General features: G+C 35.0%; 1 protein-coding gene across 1 annotated transcript in view; it reads right to left on the bottom strand.

Moving 5' to 3' along the window:
* Slc13a1 (solute carrier family 13 member 1) overlaps window positions 1-19,549 on the bottom strand; it is an 84,250-nt gene that overhangs the window by 11,321 nt on the left and 53,380 nt on the right. The window contains exons 8-11 of the mRNA XM_074064223.1: window positions 7,584-7,703; window positions 4,262-4,360; window positions 3,746-3,847; window positions 62-168 (exon numbers count right to left, since the gene is read on the bottom strand). Coding sequence (XP_073920324.1) covers window positions 62-168; window positions 3,746-3,847; window positions 4,262-4,360; window positions 7,584-7,703 — 428 coding nt within the window. The remainder of the gene's footprint in view (window positions 1-61; window positions 169-3,745; window positions 3,848-4,261; window positions 4,361-7,583; window positions 7,704-19,549) is intronic.

The raw sequence follows: 19,549 nt of genomic DNA, 5'->3' as shown, positions 1-19,549 counted from the left end.
TCTTCTATTCTAACTGCTTAACTGAAACTGATGGGATTTTATATTATAAATGATACTCAACTGTCTACTCCTGTAGCTGTCGTTTTAGTCAATTTCTTAGCTGGAATTAGAAAGAAAAGGAGTCCTACAATTAAGGCAACAGTTGAATCTGTAACAAACCCAGGATATCTGAAAACAAAACAAATGTGGATTATTAAAATGATATTAAGAAATTACATGAGCTAAAACTCCAATTGGTTATGCCAATAACATTTAATTAGTAGTGGTGACATACATTATTAACTCTACATAATCTCTAAAATTTATGGATTTCCAACTAAATGACAAATCTTACTAGAGCTCAACATGTTAGATCACAATCCTACTATTCTAATAAATATCTCCTTATTATCTTTTTTTCTCCTTTATTGTTGTGATGTATAGGGTACATTGTGGCATTTCCACAGGTTCTTACAGTATATCCAATATATCATACATGAATTCACCTCCTCAACCATTCTCCATCATCCCCCTTCCCCGAGATTCCTGGAGTAGTTTCAATAGGTATCATTTTTGCATTTATATACATGTGTACATATTTTTTGCACAGTATTCACCCTACTACCCTTTTCCCCAACACCTTCTTCCTCTCATTGGTGCCAGCCCCCCCCTTGGTCAGGACTTGTTCCACCTTCCTGTTCTCTGATTTTGTAAAAGAAAAAAGAGAAAAGGAAACAAACAAACAAACAAACTTGACATTTTAGCTTGCTTGGATAAAGGTAGCTACCCAGGGAGTTTTCTTGTGATATTTGCATGAATATATGTATTATAAGCCAAATTGGTTTATCGCCTCTAATTTTCTTCATTCTACTTTATTCCCTTTCTTATGGTAGTTTCTATGCTGAGCTATTAGGCCAATAAGCAAATTTCCTTTTAGGTAAGCTTACAGATTTGTTAACCAATTTCTTCTTGGAATTATTTCTTTTAGTTATATTGGCAGAGAATTGAGGTTGAAATTGCTGGAGGAAACAAAAACCCATATAATTGATTTATAACATCCTTCTATTGAATTGTCCAAGACATGATGTTGCTAGAGTCCTCACAAACTCTTCTATAAATTGTGAATAGGAATTGATCTGTTTTCTAAGATCTACCACCTGCTTCTACAATTATAGGTCTTAGCCATAGCATAAAAATGAAATCAACCCACTTATTGCTTTGTCATCTATGAAATTCAATCAAGAATATTAATTATTGGAATGGTTTATGAGATGCTCATAAATTATCACTGTACAAATTAACAGTGATTCAGGAACAGATGGGGGTGTTAGAATCACCAGGACTTTTCAGGAAAAAGATAGGTTCTCAGAATGGAGACCAGATACAAATTAAAGAAACATAAATAATTAGAATACAGTTTTAGGAGTCAGCAAAACAAACTAAGTGCATTTTCATGGCCTGAGAAGAAATATGCACATCATAAGGATTATTTCCCTATCTTTTAACTCAGTGATGTTTGTGTAGTATAGAAGCTTTTTAACTCATTTTATTTGAAAAAATCTATATAGTGAAGGACATGCTTTATCTTTCTTAGTATAACAATTTTTAAATTAATCTTTGAATATTAACTTATTTTCTTTCCTTGTAAAGGCACAATTTGTTCTACAAACTTAATCAGTACTTGCAATTGTATTGTTTCCTTATTCCTTTATCTTACTTACAATTTTTGGTTGAGTTTTTGCTAAACTGTGCCAGGCAGCATGTAACTGGATTTTGTTTTATATGAAAAGACACTTTGAATTCAGTCCAGATTCAAACAGATGGAATGCAAATGTTAGGTGGTAGCAATAAATCTTAATATATCATGCTAGCTTTAGAAATTCCAAGTGCCTAAAACCTATATACACTCCATATAGTCTACAGAATAAATATTTGGAATAGAATCAAGGTATAAATATTAAATAATTTTTTCAAAAGACTTTAAAAACTATTATTATTATTCTATTATCATTTTATTTTTAGTTCTTTATGACTTAGGTTGTCTCAGTATTATAAAATATTAAGCTTATACAAATTTTATTTGTTTTGGGTTTGTCAGTTATATTTATATTCTAAGTCCCATCCTCTCCCAAGTCTTTATTCCCTTTCCATTTGTTTTCTCTAAGAATGCCAGGTGACAGAAGCACCTGCCCATACCAAATTCACTGTTCTCCTGCTATAAACAAAATGCCTCCTGAATTACATTATCCTCCCATGAGGAATAAAAATTAGAAGCTGATTATATTGAATTTCTTATTGCTATTTGCCTGGATTTTAGCAACTATTGTCTTATTTCATTTAGTTCTCACACAACAATATTTAAAGAACACTTTCCCTACCTAGGATGGTAGGGGTTGGATTTTAAAAGCAGTGAAGAATTATCTTTTTAAATCTTATTTTTTAATTATTAGGATATATTCATTGTACAGGGGGGATTCATTGCAACAATTCCAAATAGGTTTATATTGTATATTGGTTAGTCTAGATCCTATTAAAAAAACACAACATACTAATTTACCATTAAAAAACTTGCTTTGGTTTTGACCTCTGAAAATGAAGTTTTACTCCTAAGGGAAACAAAAAGTTTATATAGCTGGTCTTTGTTCAAACACACTGCCTCATTGCATTGCTTGACTTGTGTGGTTATTAGATATTTGAATTCAGCCTTTGCACATTTAAAAAAATATTGTCAATGTCTATAAAACCAGAAGACTCTGATTCAAGGAGGGAGGAGTGTCTTTATTCCATGTTACCAGAATACATAAGATTCAAACAATTTTGGTTTCTGTCCCCAGATTGCATGGATTCTTGCTGGGGAATGTAAAACAGGAAGTCCACATCAGAAATCTGCTGAATTTAGCAACTGAAGTACTCCAGTGAAAGATAGATTAGGAACACAAACCTCAAAATGAAATTATTTATGCTGACATATAGGCTGGTCCCTAATTTAGAAAATTGTGTTATAATCTTCCCCCTCACTTCTCATGACTCAGCTGTGACTGCTGGTATTTACAACACTATCAGATAAAATTAACTCAGAATGGCTTCCAGCAGTCTGAGTTAAAATCAGTTGTATTACTTATTCAGGAATTCTTTATCTGTAAATTGAGACTGGTCTGAATTTCTAGTGAATTAATGCAAAAGGCACATAAATGGAGAGAAAGAAGAATCGAACTCAATTGGTAGTCATCTATACAAGTAGAAAATTGGTAAAAATTACAGAAAATAAATGCAATCCAATTATTAAGATGTGTTGGGTGGCACTTATTTCATGTAAACATAGCACTTTTTACAGGGAAAAGAGCAGGACTATTATAACTGTTACGATGATCTCCATTTTACAAATGAAGAAAATGAGAGTTTAGTGGCTTTTCCAAAGTAAGTGGAAGAGGCAGTAATGAAACTCAAGCAGGCTGGCTCCTCCACCTGTACTTCTAACCACCATAGTTCATAGCCTTTCTGCAGATTACGTGTCTAATTTTGTAAGTATGGGAATAGCCTTGGCTAATGGACCCTGGTTTTTAGTTTGAGGATAATATGGTAATCCTTTCTGTAGTCTTACCTTAGATTTCATTCCTAAAATAATTATTTTTTCCTAAAAACATTAGAAATAACTTTTTCTAAAGAAAGGAAGAAATTTCACACAATTTTCAAAGTTATAGGAACTACTTAGGAGTGTAACAAAGTATAAAACAGGAAAGTCACAAACATCCCAAATAATGCTTACCCTGAAAAAAGTACAGACCAACCAGAAATAAACCCAGGATTTCTGGTGAACCATAGTAGGGCCATGACAATAAAGAGAACCAAGGTCACAGTTTCTTGATACCTGTGGAAAAATTCCAATGCTGTAATTTCTTATTTTCTCAGTCAGGATATTTATAAGGATTCTGAGGTATTGTCAAGGGTAATCTTAGCTGAGCAGTGAACACTGTAGGAACTGAATGTGTCAATAATTTGGGAGCATCAGGGCAGTTAGAAAATTTCCTTTCTTCATTGTGGGGTTCTCTGATTTTGTCACTCTACCTGACAATTAGCCTATTGACTTATGTTCACAAAGCTTAGCCCTAATCAAAGGTTATGAACATCTTGAAGATAGTTATCTGCTTATTGGCTTTTAAGCAACTACTTGCAGAACACCTCTCTTTCTTTCTCTCTCTCCCTCCCTCCCTCTCTCTCTCTCTCTCTTTCTTTCTTTCTCTTTCTGTGTGTGTGTATGTGTGTTTATGTGCGTGCATCTTACCTCATTGGCCCAAGTTTTTCGTATTCTTGTTTAATCACCTCAGCACAAGCTTTTTCTTTGACTGTTTTGGGTTTCCGACATTTGAACATGTCCTTAAAACTGAAAAAAAGTAATTAAGCCCATTAAACAAAAAATATTTCACCACCACCTTCCTTTATGAAAGACATTTTTGTAAAAGCCTACCTCTCCCTGTGCATTCTGCCCATACCTCCACCTGCTTTGAATATCCTCTTCTTCTCTTTGTTTTTATCTGCTTTGCTCACTTTCCACTGCTTAGTTTTTTGGCATATTTTCCATGACATTTTCACCCATCTTTCCTTTTTCCAAGTCCTTTTGCAGCATCAGAACCTTTCCATGAGCCATTCATCTGTATTTATCACTTCATTATATATCGAGCATTATGTTACATTATATTTAAGAATATATTTATTATAAATCTTAGTTGTTAATTGTTGTACATGTATAAGTTTTACCTCACTATTTAGCTATATTGAGGACAGGGACAGTGACAATATCATAGGTGTTTTCTTTGGCACAGTATCTCTCAACACTAGCATACATAGTAAATACTTGACTCTGCAACTTAATAACTTTGGTAAACTTACTAGAAAGTTGATGTCAGATCTACAAATTTCTACAGAAATGCTAAACTTGAGTTACACACTAGAGTAGGGAAGTCACAAAGCCTGGTCAAAACTAGGTTTATTCCCAGAAGTAAAACCTCCTATTATATTTTTTTTCCTTTAAGTTTCTTTACCCCTAAACCCTAATAGCACCCAGTCAATAATCTTCCAGTTCACTTCCAATAGAACCTGCCACTATTTACTGTTCTTAGCTGCTTGTTTTGGTGGCCTCTTTTTCTAACTTTTCTGTCTTGAAGTCTAGAAACTTCAAAACTCTGAACAGTTTTTGTGGATTCTGCTCTAGATGTAGAGTTTTGAAAAATTTAAAAATCCCTTCAGAGAAAGAAACAAATGGGGAAATATCTAGATGTATGGATTATATCTTGGAATGTTTATGAGTAGTTTGGTTAGTTTCCATTGTGTATAAATATAGAAAACAGGGATATTTTCTTCTGTAATGTTGCTGGGGTAAGCATATGTATGTAGGAGAGAGAAAGACTGGGGTGGTAGAATTAGTGGTTCCCACTAATTCTGTTTGGAACTTTGCTTGGAATGTGATTCTCTTGAAGAATCAGAAATTCCTCAGTTCTCCTAAGTTCCTCAGTTCTCCTTCTTTCTAAGGCTCTCCTTAGAAACTGTTTTCCACCTAGTGCACTGCAGGTATAATAGTCTGTCATTTTGGCTGCAGACAATAAATAGTTAAGTCAAAGCAAATTGGCTTTGCTGCAAATGAAGGTTAATGCCTTCACAAAGGAACTGATGGAGTATATGACCATATATCAGCCTCTCCATTTAAATAAGTTCAGGGGCACTGATAGATAAGCCTCTCTTCCCAAGTATGTTGGGGTCATTTATAATGAGTGAGTTAACTATATTAACAACCAACCACCAATCAGAATATATGATAGCTTGCCAGGGGAGTGACTGAAAATTTCTGTTTGTCAATCTAAAACCTCTGAAGATAAATACTCCAGCAGACTGAAAAGGATGATGAAATATTAGCTGGAGCATAAAGCTATGCCATGTCTAACCAATAGTGGACAGCAAGGGGACTGTTTAAATATGTCACTGATCATGATTTATGGACTTTGCTTAATTTATGCACTTGACAGGATTCTTTTTCCTTATTGGGAACACATTTTTATGTATCTGCCCTTTATCTTCTTAATTTCTCCTTTCTAAGTGGTAGGCTATTTTAAAAATAATGACAATGGTTGTATATATAGTTTATGAAGTTCATTACATGTAGCAACAAAGAATGAAATCTGTGGGCACATGACTGGACACATCCTACGTTGACTTGTGATCCTTGTAGCCTGTATCCAGCCCCATTAAGTACACAATTGAATGACCCCAAAGTCTTGGGTTTCTGGGAGGGTACTTAGTATGCATCTGACTTCTCCCACTGATGCCCACCTGCTGAAGTCTGTGACATTCCACATATTTGCTTCAGCAGAACTGCCACATGCTGCTCCCACAATCTGGATGGAATTTGTTTTTAAATCATCCGTACCATCTTTCCACTAACACAATTGGGCAGTTCTGGAGAGAAATTAGGAAGAAGAATTGAGAGGGGAGAGTACCAGTCCTTATGTTACCAGGCTTGGAATATGGGGGCACAGGCAGGGAATCACACCTTATCATACTGTTTTGCTTTTCAGGAGAAGTACAAACAGCTGACTTCAGTCTGGCTGATTTGGTGAATAATATGCTGTTTTATTCATAGGCCCTCGAAATTATTTAAATAAAACTCAGTAAAAATGAATTTAAATTGTCTTATTTTTCAGGAAAAAAAATCCTCACAGTTTACTGTATAGTCATTTCTACTTTCCTTTGGAATATTATTAAATAAATTGAAAATAACAGGCTGCATTTTGGATTTTGCTGAGGAGCCGTTCATAATTTTCAGTGCTAGCTGTCATCTAAGTCATATAATTCACTGCTGCTCTTGAGCCACCAGCTTCAGTCCTAGCCAAAGTAATATGTTGAAATTCTCTTTGAATACGTTATTTGACATTTTCATGGCATTGCAGTTCTTTGTTGATCAGCATTTTTTACTTTAACTTCTATATGTTCATCTTGGAACTGTATGTATTGGCAATGATCTTAACTGACCTGGGTAAATTTTATTGTTTTATATTGAAAGGTAATGAGGTTGGAAATGGGTCAAGACTTGCAAAGATCACTCACCTGTCTATGAGAAGTCACAATGTTATACCTGGTTTCCCAATTCCTAACCCAGTGTCCTTTCCACAGAAAATATTCTCAGATCTTAATTCTACTTTGTGTTTTAAAGGTGGTATTAGTTTTGGTGCTAGTATGAAGCAGGAAATTCTAGTTGAAAGTAACTTGATAATCCAACATTCCCATATTAAACCATGTGGAGGGGCAAAACTTCTAAAAACTGTACACTGACAAATTTGAACAGGACCTCACCATAGTGAGTTCCTTATGCCTGTCTCACCTGGTAAGATCATATCAGTGTAGGATTTGAAGGACATCATCTGTTTTTTTATAGACTATCATCCATAGCTGACATTATTTAAATGAGATTCTAGTTTATCTTTAAATTATATATCACGTATCTCTAATAGCAGGTAAGAAAATGTGGAAATGTAGCACACATAGCTGAATAAGGAGCTAGAAACTTGGAACTCAGACACCTTTATTTGCTCTAATAACATGAAAAGTTAACTTACTTGAATCCTAGGAAAAGCCATTGAAGCCAGACCCAGGACAGGAGTAGAAGAATGATAGCAGCAGGGAAAGAAAACAAAAACCATGATCCAAAGTTGAGGCACTGACAATCAGGGTAGCGTCTGTGTGAAAATAAAGAGAAGTGATCAGGGAGGAATCCTCTCTGATGGTCACCAGAAAGTAGCCATCCACATCTTTCCGGTTCTGTTGTCCAAGAAGGAAATCCTGGAATATACTCATCATTACCCATACTAGCTAGTTTCATTGCCTGTCTTCTGCCTTTTTTTTTAAAATCTTTCATCTACATTTTATTTTTTTATTTATTCTCTCCTTTTTTTCTTCTTTTATTGTTGTGCTAGGGGTACATTGTGGCATTTACCAAAGTTCTTACAATATATCAAATATGTCATTCTTGAATTTACTCCCGCTGATATTCTTTGACCCTATTCCCCTAATTCCTGGAATAGTTTCAGCAGGTCTCATTTTTCCATTTACAGACATGTGTACACAGTATTTGCACTGTGTTCACCTTCCTATACCCTTTCCCCATAGTCTCCTCCCTCCTACTGGTACTAATGCCTCAGACACGACCTATTCTGCCCTCCTGTTCTCTAGTTTTGTAAAAGAAAAAAAATGACATTTTTGTTTGTTTAAGAAAGGTATACGGGGAGTTTCCTTGTGCCCTGTCTCCTGTCTTGATTCTGCAACTATATAATTTTTTCTGAATCCCACAAAATAAAAAAAACTCCTTTTATTCAATCTCTAAGGAAGTGCTTGTGAAAAAAACTAGCACTCTATCCGATATTCATTACATGCATTAAAAAATGGTAGCACATGGAGGAATGTATCTTGTTACTACTCAAATCAGAACAGTTGAGAGGAAAGACAAATAACCAGGCTTGTACACTGGTGAAAATTAATGAAACGAATTGTTGGCTACCATTTCACATTGGTAGGTGGCATTCCTTAACACCTGTGAGAGAACTCAGACCCAGCCTGCACTGCCATCCATAGCCGTTCTTTCATCTCTTTCTTCTAGTCCAGTGCACGGCAACAATTTTAGCACTCACATGACATCCCTCTATTCTCACCTTAAAGGAAACTTTGGGGTTCAGTCAAATGGCATAACTCTGGACAGATGAAAATAGTAAAACATTCTGTGGCAAACAAGTTTTCCTTTATCTTTCCTATTTATTTCCAACTTTTTAAACTCACATAATAACAAAACAATAGCAACAAAATATGATCAGATTCAAGTACCATTTCTTGGGTAACCTCACATTCACTATTTAAAAATATAGTCTAAACACATCTAAATTATCATATGATCATCTATTTTCTAATTACAGAGAAACAACAGGAAGTTTAGGAAACAGTTGTCTTTAATAAGTTTTTTTCTTGAGGTGGTACCACATGGAATTCTGAAAAAATACAGAAAATATGCAGAAATAATAAAATATTGACAAATTTTTAGTATATTTGAAACCACAAAATATAGAGAACTTTATAGAAATATAAATTTTCAGTTCTTGTTCTATTTAAATCACACTTTTTATTTTATTACTTTAAAAAAGTCCATGTAGCTGGGTGTGGTGGTGCATATCTGTAATTCCAACACTCAGGTAACTGAGACGAGAAGATTATGAGTTTTAAACCAACCTGGGCAACACAGCCCAGGCTCAAAAATTCATATAAATAAGTGAAATGTTTCCTATTGTATATACAGTAAATTTATATGCCTTAGATATTTTCTAAGTGATGTAGAGACAAAAAATCATATTAAATGCTGAAAACTCTAGAGTTCTACAGTTTTTTACATTTTTTTAAATAAAAAGTTACTAATCTCCCTGGCCCCTAAAATTGTCATTATCAATTTGAGGATAATTTAATCATTTTGAATAAATTCAAGGACTAGTATACTTATTTATGCAATTAGAAAGTGGCAAATGATTGTGATAAATGTTAGAAAACACACAGAATTAAATGGATAAGAAAATGCTCCATCATATCCAGGAGGGTCTATTAAGATTGTTCATTAAAAAAATTTTTTCTATAGTCTTTACTTGGAAAATAAAATATGAGTAAAAAAGCTTAAACTTATTTTCCATCAATTTATTAGACTTGGATCATAAGATGACATTTGTGATTCTATCCAGGCTATAAATGCTTGTAAATACTACATGGATTAGATTCAGAACAATGTCCCCAAACCTAATTTTATTTTTCACCATCTGTATCTCCTACCTATCAGGTTGCTTTCTCCACCCACTGGAGAAAATTCTACAAAATGTGTTTGACTGAAGAGGAGCTTCAGAATTTTTGCCTGGAGAGATCACTTAGAAAAATTGGAAGTCTAAAAAGCTAAACTTTGTTGTTGAGTTTTCTTTTTCCTTGGGAAGTAAGGAAGTAAATAAATAACCATAGAGGACTGTAGCCCCAGTGATTATGACCATATACCTTGACTGAATATTCTGAGTGCTATGATATTCCTTTCCCCACATTTTCTCATATAAGGGAAGTAACAGCAGACATGTGCCTAAAGCACCTACTGATCTTTTCTATCGTGAACTATGCTACAATATTCAATTCTGATGAAACTCTTTTCTTTCACTCAACACCTGTTTTGATTGTTTACCCCATGTTTAACTCTGGAGAACTATCAGTGCCAAGTACTCTTCTATCTATTGGGAACGCAATGGTGAATGAGATGGCCATGGTCCAGGCTCTTATGAAGTTTACACTAAAGTTGAGCACATATAATAAACAGATAAGCTAATACTGAAATAGAAAATAAACCAGAATAATGTAATCAAATTGATTAAGTAAGGAGAGAAATTTACATAATGTAGTGAAAGAAGGTGATACTTATGGTGATATCTAAATAGGAAGAAAGAAAAAGACAAAGGTAAATGCTAGAAGGATGTGGAGAAAAGGGTACACTTATACACTGTTGGTGGAAATATAAATTAGTTGTAGTCACTACAGAAAGCATTATGGAGATTCCTAAAATGGTTACAATAGAACTTTCATATGATCCAGCAATTCCACTGGGTATACATCCAAAGAAAATGAAATCAGCATGTTGAAGGGACGTTCGCCCTTTCATGTATATGATAAATGGATAAAGGAAATGTGGTACACATATGCAACGGCATACATTGGGCCAGAAAAGGATAGAATCTTTTCATTTGCAACATAGAGAATATAGAGTTAAGTGAAATAATATAGGCATGGAAAGACAAATACCCCACGATTTCACTCATGCATGCAACCTACAAAACTAGAACTCAAAGAATGAGAGAGGAGAATTATCATTACCAGAAGCTGGGGACAGTAGGGAGGAGGCAGAGATGGTGCAAGTTTGGTCAATGGAGACTAAGTTACAGTTGATTAGGAGAAAGCAATTCTGTTTCATTGCACGATAGGGAAAGTATAGGCAATGATAATGTATTTTATATTTCAAAATGTTAGAAGAAAAGGGTTTTGAATGTTTCACTACAAAAAATGAACAGTATTTGAGGAGATATAGATGCCTGCACTGATTTGAACATTACATAATGTATACCTATACTGAAATATCTCCTGGTATTCCATGAATTTATATAAACTTTCATGTGTCAACTAAAAAATTAGTTGTTGGTGGTGAAGATAAACAGAAGCCAATAGAGTTTAGATAGGTTTGGAACAAAACATGTGAGAAATGGGGAAAAGATGCCATATATTGAAATGGTGAAGTATGTGGGGAGCCAGACTGGCAGGGGAGCAGAGGGGTAAGGGGTACCAGATCAAGAATGCTCCTGTGGTGTGCTGACTTGAGATGTCCCTTAGCTTTCCAAGTTGGATAGACAGCTAGATAAATGAGTCTAGAATTCAGAAGAAGGGGCAGGGAGAAACATATGAAATTGTCACTCATTGGCACATAGGTGGCATCACAAGTTATGGAACTGCTGTGATCATTTAGGAGTAGATAGAGGTCAGGTGTAAAGAGGAACCAGTAGTTCACTCTGGGGCACTCTTTTAAGTTTTAGAGGTTAGGCAAAGGTGCAGGACACAGCAGATGAGCTAAACACATTTAGTTCTAAAGAAAAGCAACTGAGGCCAATAGGAAAAGGGGAACAGGTACTAGAGAAAAGGTTAGATCAAAAAGAATTAACCTAGAAGGTAACATGCACGCACAGGAAATCAATGTGAGTCAACTCACTGTATAGCTATCCTTATCTCAACCAGCAAAAACCCTTGTCCCTTCCTGTTATTGCTTATACTCTCTCTACAACAAAATTAGAAATAAGGGCAAAATAGTTTCTGCTGGGTATTGAGGGGGGGGAGAGGGAAGGGGCGGAGTGGGTGGTAAGGGAGGAGGTGGGGGCAGGGGGGAGAAATGAACCAAGCCTTGTATGCACATATGAATAATAAAAGAAAAAGGAAAAAAAAAAGAAAATCCTGTGAGCAGAGCATTATGTTTCCATTTTATTTAGAAATAAACTAAGTCTCAGGGAGCTAAGTAATTGCTCAAGGTCATAGATTGTGCAGCCAAGCTGAATTTTGCACCCAGGAGTTTTAGTCTAAAACACAACCTCTTTTCATTAAACCACTGTATCCTTGCCTCCAACTTCTATCTGAAAACAGAAAATTTTATAACTCCACATATAGTGAAATATCCATAAACTAGACTATAACCATTAGGTTTAAAGGACATTTAAAAATAGCTGCATAAGTGATTACACCATAACACAGAGACATGATTTGACCTAAAATTGTGTGCCTAAATGCTGACGTTTTAGGAAGACAACATTATCATTGCACTTCTTATGACCAACTACAAAAAGATGAATAACTTTAATACCAATGAAATATACAAGATACACAGAAATGGTTTCAAAGGAATGGATACAGTCATGGAAATTTACAACTTTGTAACAGATTTTGGCCATTAAGAGCTATAATAAGCTAGTGTCCACACTGAATTACAATTCTTTTGATTAATGACTTTTTTGATTATTTCTAAGACAAAGCAACTTTTTTGTTTTTGATTTGTGTATTTCCAGAGGTTTCTTTCTAAAAATACTAACTATTTGTTATTCATGAGCTAGGCCTAAATTTTCAATGGCAATAGCAAAAATAGAAGCAGCAGCAGTAGCAACAACTAGCCTTGTGGACAAGTCACCATGTGCAAGACTCTCTGCTAGAGCCACATGGGTGCTATGCTTTTTAATCATTATGATAATAAATTCTAGTATTACCCCAATTTTAGAGATGAGGAAACTGATGTTCACAGGTATTAAGCTAATATATGACAGTTTTGAAACCTGAACTATGATTTGAGTTCAACTCTGTGATGTCAAAATTTCTCCTATTGTATTTGCCCAAGAAATATATATTTCTCACTTCTGAAGGGAAAATCGCAGTAATCTTCAAAGGTGATTATTGATAGGTACTTGGTTTACTTTCTCCCTTTTTATTTAGCAAAGAGAGAGGATAGGCAGATGGGATTTGAACTTAGGGCAAGTATAAACACATTTATTTGACCATTGCTTTGTTTGTGAACCTAGAGTACAGTAGTCCTCCACTTAGTGATATTTTCACTTTTTGTAGTTTAGTTACCTGCAAGCAATCAAGATCTGAAAATGCTAATATTTGTCTTGACTCTTCTAAAGCAGAGAAACCATGTCCACATGATTTTTATTCTAGTGTGTTGTTATTACTATTCTATCTCTTACTGTGCCTAATTTATAAATTCAACTTATCATAGGACTCTTTATATAGGAATAAACAGTATTTGCATGGTGCTATATTATCTGTGATTTGGAGCATCCACTGGGAGTTTTGGAACATATCTCCTGTGGATAAGGGAGACTACTGTAGTTATTTAACACACAATTAGTAGCAGTGACTGCTAATCATTGTTAACACAACTTTCTCCCGAGCTGATTTCTATACCCATGATTTTGCAGCTGAAATTTATAAACTGAAGAATATACTTTGATAATCAGCAACCTATAAAATTTTATGTGTGATAAACTTTCCTTTAGTTAATAGCTTATATTTATTAGATGATATTAATGGACCAAGACTTTTTCACTATTAAAATAATAACTGTCCCTAATAACATATTTACCTTCATAAATTCATTTGATAGAAAAGATTATTATTTAGGTAATTCCCATGAGCAATTAGCACTTCATGCACATCTTGATTAGTTCCTCTCAACCAGTGGCTATTGGTCACTTACTTGTGCCCTTTGTAAGCTAAAAGAAGAGTAAGATGATGATTCATTCAGCCTTTAATAAGCCTATGGTCACCAAAGGTGGTGGTTGTGCTTGTATGTGGAGAAGACAAGTTTACAACAGGTAGCTGTAGGTTATGAAAAAAGAAGATGGGACTGGTGCATAAGGAATAATTAACTTCACAGTGTTTCAAGTGGTACAGAAACCACACAGGTAGAGCAAGATGTTGACAGAATTGGTTGGTCATGCAAGAACCAGAACAGGAAATAATAGGTTAATTACAGGGTGGTAGTTGTTAACAATAATGTTAGGAAGGGAGGGGATCAGGTAGCTTCTGAAAGAGTCCACAGTGGGGGTTAGAGAGCCCTGAAAAAGTAGGATTTTCCTAACAGAAGAGTCAATAAAAGCCTCACATAGCTTTAAGATTATAAAAGGAGGTGATAGAACAAAGAATATTTCCAGAATGCCTATTCCATGGCTTTACCAAGGGTAATGGTAAGTTAATCACAGAGGAAATTTAGACTTTTAAAATTGAGGTGCCGTAGGCATAAAGATTCTAAGACTCTAAATGCCTATCAGTAATACATTGTGTATTTCAAAAAAGTCCAGAAGAAAGGATTTGCCATAAAGAAATTAGGGTTATAATACATATATACATGGAACTATCACAAGGAAACTCCCTGGGAGGCTACCTTTATCTCAAACAAGCAAAAATTCATTTTTTCTTTTTCCTTTTTTCCTCTACAAATCGAAGAACAGGAGGGGGGACAGGTTCTTTAAGGGGAGGGGATTTGCTCTCAGTAGGAGGGCAGAGGTGGCAGGGAAGGAGGGCAGGTAGGAAGGTGAATATGGTACAAAAAATGTGTATGTATGTATGTAAATGCAAGTGATACTTGTTGAAACTATTCCAAGAATCAGAGGGTGGGAGGATAAAGAACAGAGGTGGAGGGGTGAATTTAAGTATGATATATATGATACATTGTAAGAACCTTTGTAAATGCCTTAATGTATCCCCACCCAGCACAATAAAGGGAAAAAAAGAAATGATAAATGTTTGAGCTATAGATGCCTACCCTGATATGAACATTATACAGTGTATATATGTATGGAAAGATCACATGGTACCCCACAGATAGGCACAATTTTTATGTGTCAGTTTAAAAAGAGGATGAAGGACACATTTCATACTCTATAATTGGAATAGGTAATCAGCTCAGGTTTGTTACTATGACTCTGAGTTTCTACTCTGCAAGCCCTACATCATCTGCCCAGGAGATTGACAGTAAGAGAATGATTTAGTCTAGACACAAACCCAGCTTTGCAAATTTTCGAAATGGTATTTGTATGTACATGTTTATATTTTATGAAAAAAGAGTGCAATGAGAGAATGCGAATACTCATGTACTCATCACTTGGTACTGCAGAAAACTACTTTTTGAAAGAATCTCCTCTCACAGTACCCTCGCATGTGGCCACAGACCTGTGAGGAAGTAGGGCTAACAGAATGGCTCAGGACACCTGTCTTCACCTTGCAGTTCTTCGGAAGACTAGAAATCACCACTTACACTCTGTGAGCCTCAGCCTCCTCATGCACGGAGAGGGCATTGTACACATGATTTGGAATTTCTCTGTCTTCCCCTGCTCTTGTCTTCTCTCCTGTTCTGTCCTTCTTTATTAGACCTAACATTTCTACCTTTGTTTCTAATTCCATTCTGTTCCCATCTGACTCAATTCTAATCAACATTCCTTTTCTTTCTCTTTTTCCTTCTCCTCCTCCTCCTTTTTTACAAAACTTTATGCTTTTTTTTTTCTGTTTCCTTCTCACTCACCTCTGGTCAAACCCTGTTTTGTTCTTTTCTTTGTCAAACTTGCAAAAAATCATTTAAACTTGCTGCTTCCCCCTCCCCCTTACCTACTTACTCCATTCTGTTCAGTCTGGATTGTACCCCATTGCCTGCTGTTTCAATAAACCCACTCTCTTCAAGGACACCAAGGAGAACCAAAGGCCTTTTCTCAGCCATCTTTCTATTTACCAACTTTGATGTCCCAATCATCTTCCATTTTGGAAACAGACTTCTCTTTTGGCTTTCAAAATATCACATACTTCTCATTCTCCTCCTACCATGATTGACTTTCTTCACCATCTTTCTCATCAATATTTCATAAGAGTCTACCTATGCCTGGATTATTTTAACATTTTATCCCCAAGTGATCATTTTCACCCTCAAGAATTTATTTTTGCTTCTATAGATACAGACCCTCAATTTATAACAAACTCAAACAATGCACTATAACAAACTCAAACAATGTACTTACAAAATCCTGCCAAAGATCTCCTGAGGACAGGTTCTTAGTAGGTTATGTCAATGTGTCCAGATTAAATTTATTAATTATTTCAGCTAATCTGCGCTTTTCCTGTCTCATGTCTTGTCTAGAAGTCCATGTCATTACTATGTAGCCAAAAATATGCACAAGTATTCCCAGAGTTTTCTTAACCCCTCCTTTACCCTAAAATTCTCACTTATTACTAATGAGCTTCTACTGCTCAGTGTCTTGGGGTCTAAATCCTCCTATCACTTCATGACTAGCCTTTCATCACTTGCCAGCTCTTCAGTAATAGACTTCTAATTGATTTCCTGTCTCCAGACACTTATAATGCTAATCAGTGTGCACATTGCTACTCAGAACTGTGCAAAGCATTTAGACTATTCCGGCCCTTCTCTAACAAGCAATCTGTTATGGACTTTTGGTACACTGACTTTAGAAATTATCTGCATTTATTTTCTTCAAGAAAATGATTTACCTCTTTTAAGATTGTTGCAAATCACGTGGACAAATTTTCTCCAGCAATTTAGTATGCCTCACATTACTACAGCCCTCCTTTAGGAAATGCCTACAGTTTTGCTTTTAAGAAGGCAAATTTTTATACAGGCATTTTTTGGATTCTGACTGACCTTCATTTTGTCCTCAAACTGTTAAACTGAACCACAACGGTCTCAACTCTAGTAATAGTAACAGTCAGCATTTGCAGAGCACAGGCACAGGCTCTGCTAGCTCTATTTTCAGTACTACTTATTTTATGTCTAAGAGAGAGAGATCACATATTAGTTTTCCTCATATTTCTGGAAAGGTTACAGGTTTAGAGAGCTTAAGTAATTTGTCCAAAGTTGCCTAGCTGGTGAAGAGCTGGGATTTGAACTCAGACATTCTAACTTCAGAGCCTAGGATTTTAATCACAGTTATAACTCACCTCCACAGTGAGGACATATAGTATATGTCTATATTAAAATACATACTAAAATGCAAGGTTTCAAAGACTCAATATGTATCACATACAAAGGACAAATATGTTATACAATTTTCAATGGTTTTCACAATTATATATTTTGTCTAGGTGATCTGATGAAATTTTCTTCCTAAGAGATTTAAAGATATTTTGCATTTTCCTATAGAATTCAGAACAGTACATTGCACATTGTCCTCAAAAATGTTTTTTGATTGACCTAGTGAATGACTAGAGATCTGTTTTTGTTTGCACCGAATGAATTTTAGCTTTTTCAGCATCTGTTGCTTTATTTTCTTTGTGTAAGAAGAGAACAAAACATTAATATATTTATTATTATCTATAAGGGTATTGTACTTATTAATTTTATCTATCACTCAATTATCCATAAAGGAATACATGGATTGATAGGTAGATAGATAGATAGATAGACAGGTAGGTAGCTAGGAGAGATTTCATAATATCTTATCCAATCTCTTTCTCTAATAATATGTAAGATAGCACCTTTCTTCAGTTACCAATGGTAGGAAGTCATTGGCACTCAGGTTTCAGGAAGCCCTTAGAGTTGGGAGTGATCCAGTATGAAAAAGACAGCAAACAGTGTCAAGAAGAAAAGCTGGCATTATTTTAGTGAATTTGTAAATAAAAGGAAATTTCTCTCCAGTTTAAACATCTGAAAGTAGGATATAATGTTTTGGACAATTTTATCTTTCTGTAACATTTTCCAGTGAAGTTGAAGGAATACTATCCCACTGTTGCTTTACCAAGTGTGTTTTGTAAGGTCAGCATTTAAGAAATAGTTTATTAAGTATGCAGTCTATTTAATAATATCAGTCATATTTTTCAAATAAGGTTATTTTCTACCAAAAGGGAATTCCTTGGATTTCTTCCATATCATTTCCATGTAATTCCAAATGTAAAAGCAACCTTTTTTGAAGAAAAAAAAACACTGGGCTTCAAAATAAATGGTATTTTAAATTTAAAGGAAATTTTGGTCAAATTTCCATGATTATGGAATTAGATATACATTAAGGAAAATAACTATTAAAACATTTGCTTGAAGTGCTAAATTGCTCTCAATCTGCCACTTCAAGTGGATAAATTCATTCAGAGTCAGGAGATGGATGAATTGTACAGGAAGGCAAAGAGCGAAGACAACCTCAGTAAGGATTCAACTGTATGAGGTGATTTTATTGGAGCACTGAAACGAGTAGTTTTCTAACACTAACAACAACAAAACAATAAGAATGTGGTCTAGATGTTAGGAAGAAGACTTTACAGAGAAGACCCAGATTTGGAATCTGTTTCCTTGGGGAATTCATGATTAAGGATACAAATCTAATTTTCAGAAAGGGTTGGGTGGATTTCCTGTCTTGAACTAGAATATACATTCTCTCTTGACATCATGAATTTCAAGAAGTCTTCCAATTATAAATCAAATTTCTTTCAAAAGTTCCTTCCTGAGTTGGTTGTTACAGTGAATAATAAGTACACATCAAGGTCTGTGTAGTACTGAATCTAAACTGGCATTCCTTGTACACAAGTTCACATTCTTTCTAGAACAGATTGGCATTCTTTGAGTCTTACATTTCTTGGAAAGCTCCCTAGAGTGTAGCTTTCCTGTTTCTGAACTCGTTTTCCAGTAAAAAAAGCTAGCTCCTGTTCCTAGTCTTCCTCAGAGTCACCACTCTGACGATGGTTGTATGCTCTCCCAGTACTTGAAACAGGCTTTGTCTGTAGAATCAGTCTGAGTTCTCAGAGAGAAACATGGGCTTCCAAATGTTGCCTCATTAGTTCTTACACAATACAAAATAGTTTTACATCATTTGTGTATTTAACAATAACCCTGCAAATGAAACTTTTTCACATATGAAAAAATTAAGTATTGGGAAAGCAATGTACCTTTTTGGGGGTTCAAATTCACAAAGTAAGCAACTTTAAAAAATTGTCACTTTTTAATCAAAATGCTGTAATGGCTAAATCATCAGACTCTCATTTTCCGTAATAAGCCAGAATCACCATTTCAAACTTATATTTAGTGTCAAAAATATGTCTGTAGAATATTTCTGCCATTCTTTTAAAGTGCTTAATCCTTCAATTTTTTTATTCTCAAAGTCAGTCTTTTGTAATTAGTACCTCTGTCCATCATTTAAGTTCAAATGTTAGTCACCAAACCCTGTATAAATTTTCCCCTGCAAACAATATATTTTCACTTCAGGTAACTACCATTTTCAGAATTATTTGCAAAAAAATATGGATTCCCTGACTGATTAGAGTTGTTGGCCAAGAGTTGTCTCTTCTTTTCTGACCTGGTAATCTGCAGGCACATGTTAATTCCCTAAATCCTGCACATTTGACCCTCAGTTCAAAGGAAAATCTCTAGACTTAAATATATCCTGATAGGAAACAAAGGCAAATTAATCCAGCATAACATTCCTCTCCTTGGATTCTCTGAATCTGA

The sequence above is a fragment of the Castor canadensis genome, chromosome 2 (genome assembly GCF_047511655.1).
Source record: "Castor canadensis chromosome 2, mCasCan1.hap1v2, whole genome shotgun sequence".
Classification (NCBI taxonomy): Eukaryota; Metazoa; Chordata; class Mammalia; order Rodentia; family Castoridae; genus Castor; species Castor canadensis.
Note: the sequence above shows the minus strand (reverse complement) of the source record. Positions and strands in the feature narration are given on the sequence as shown.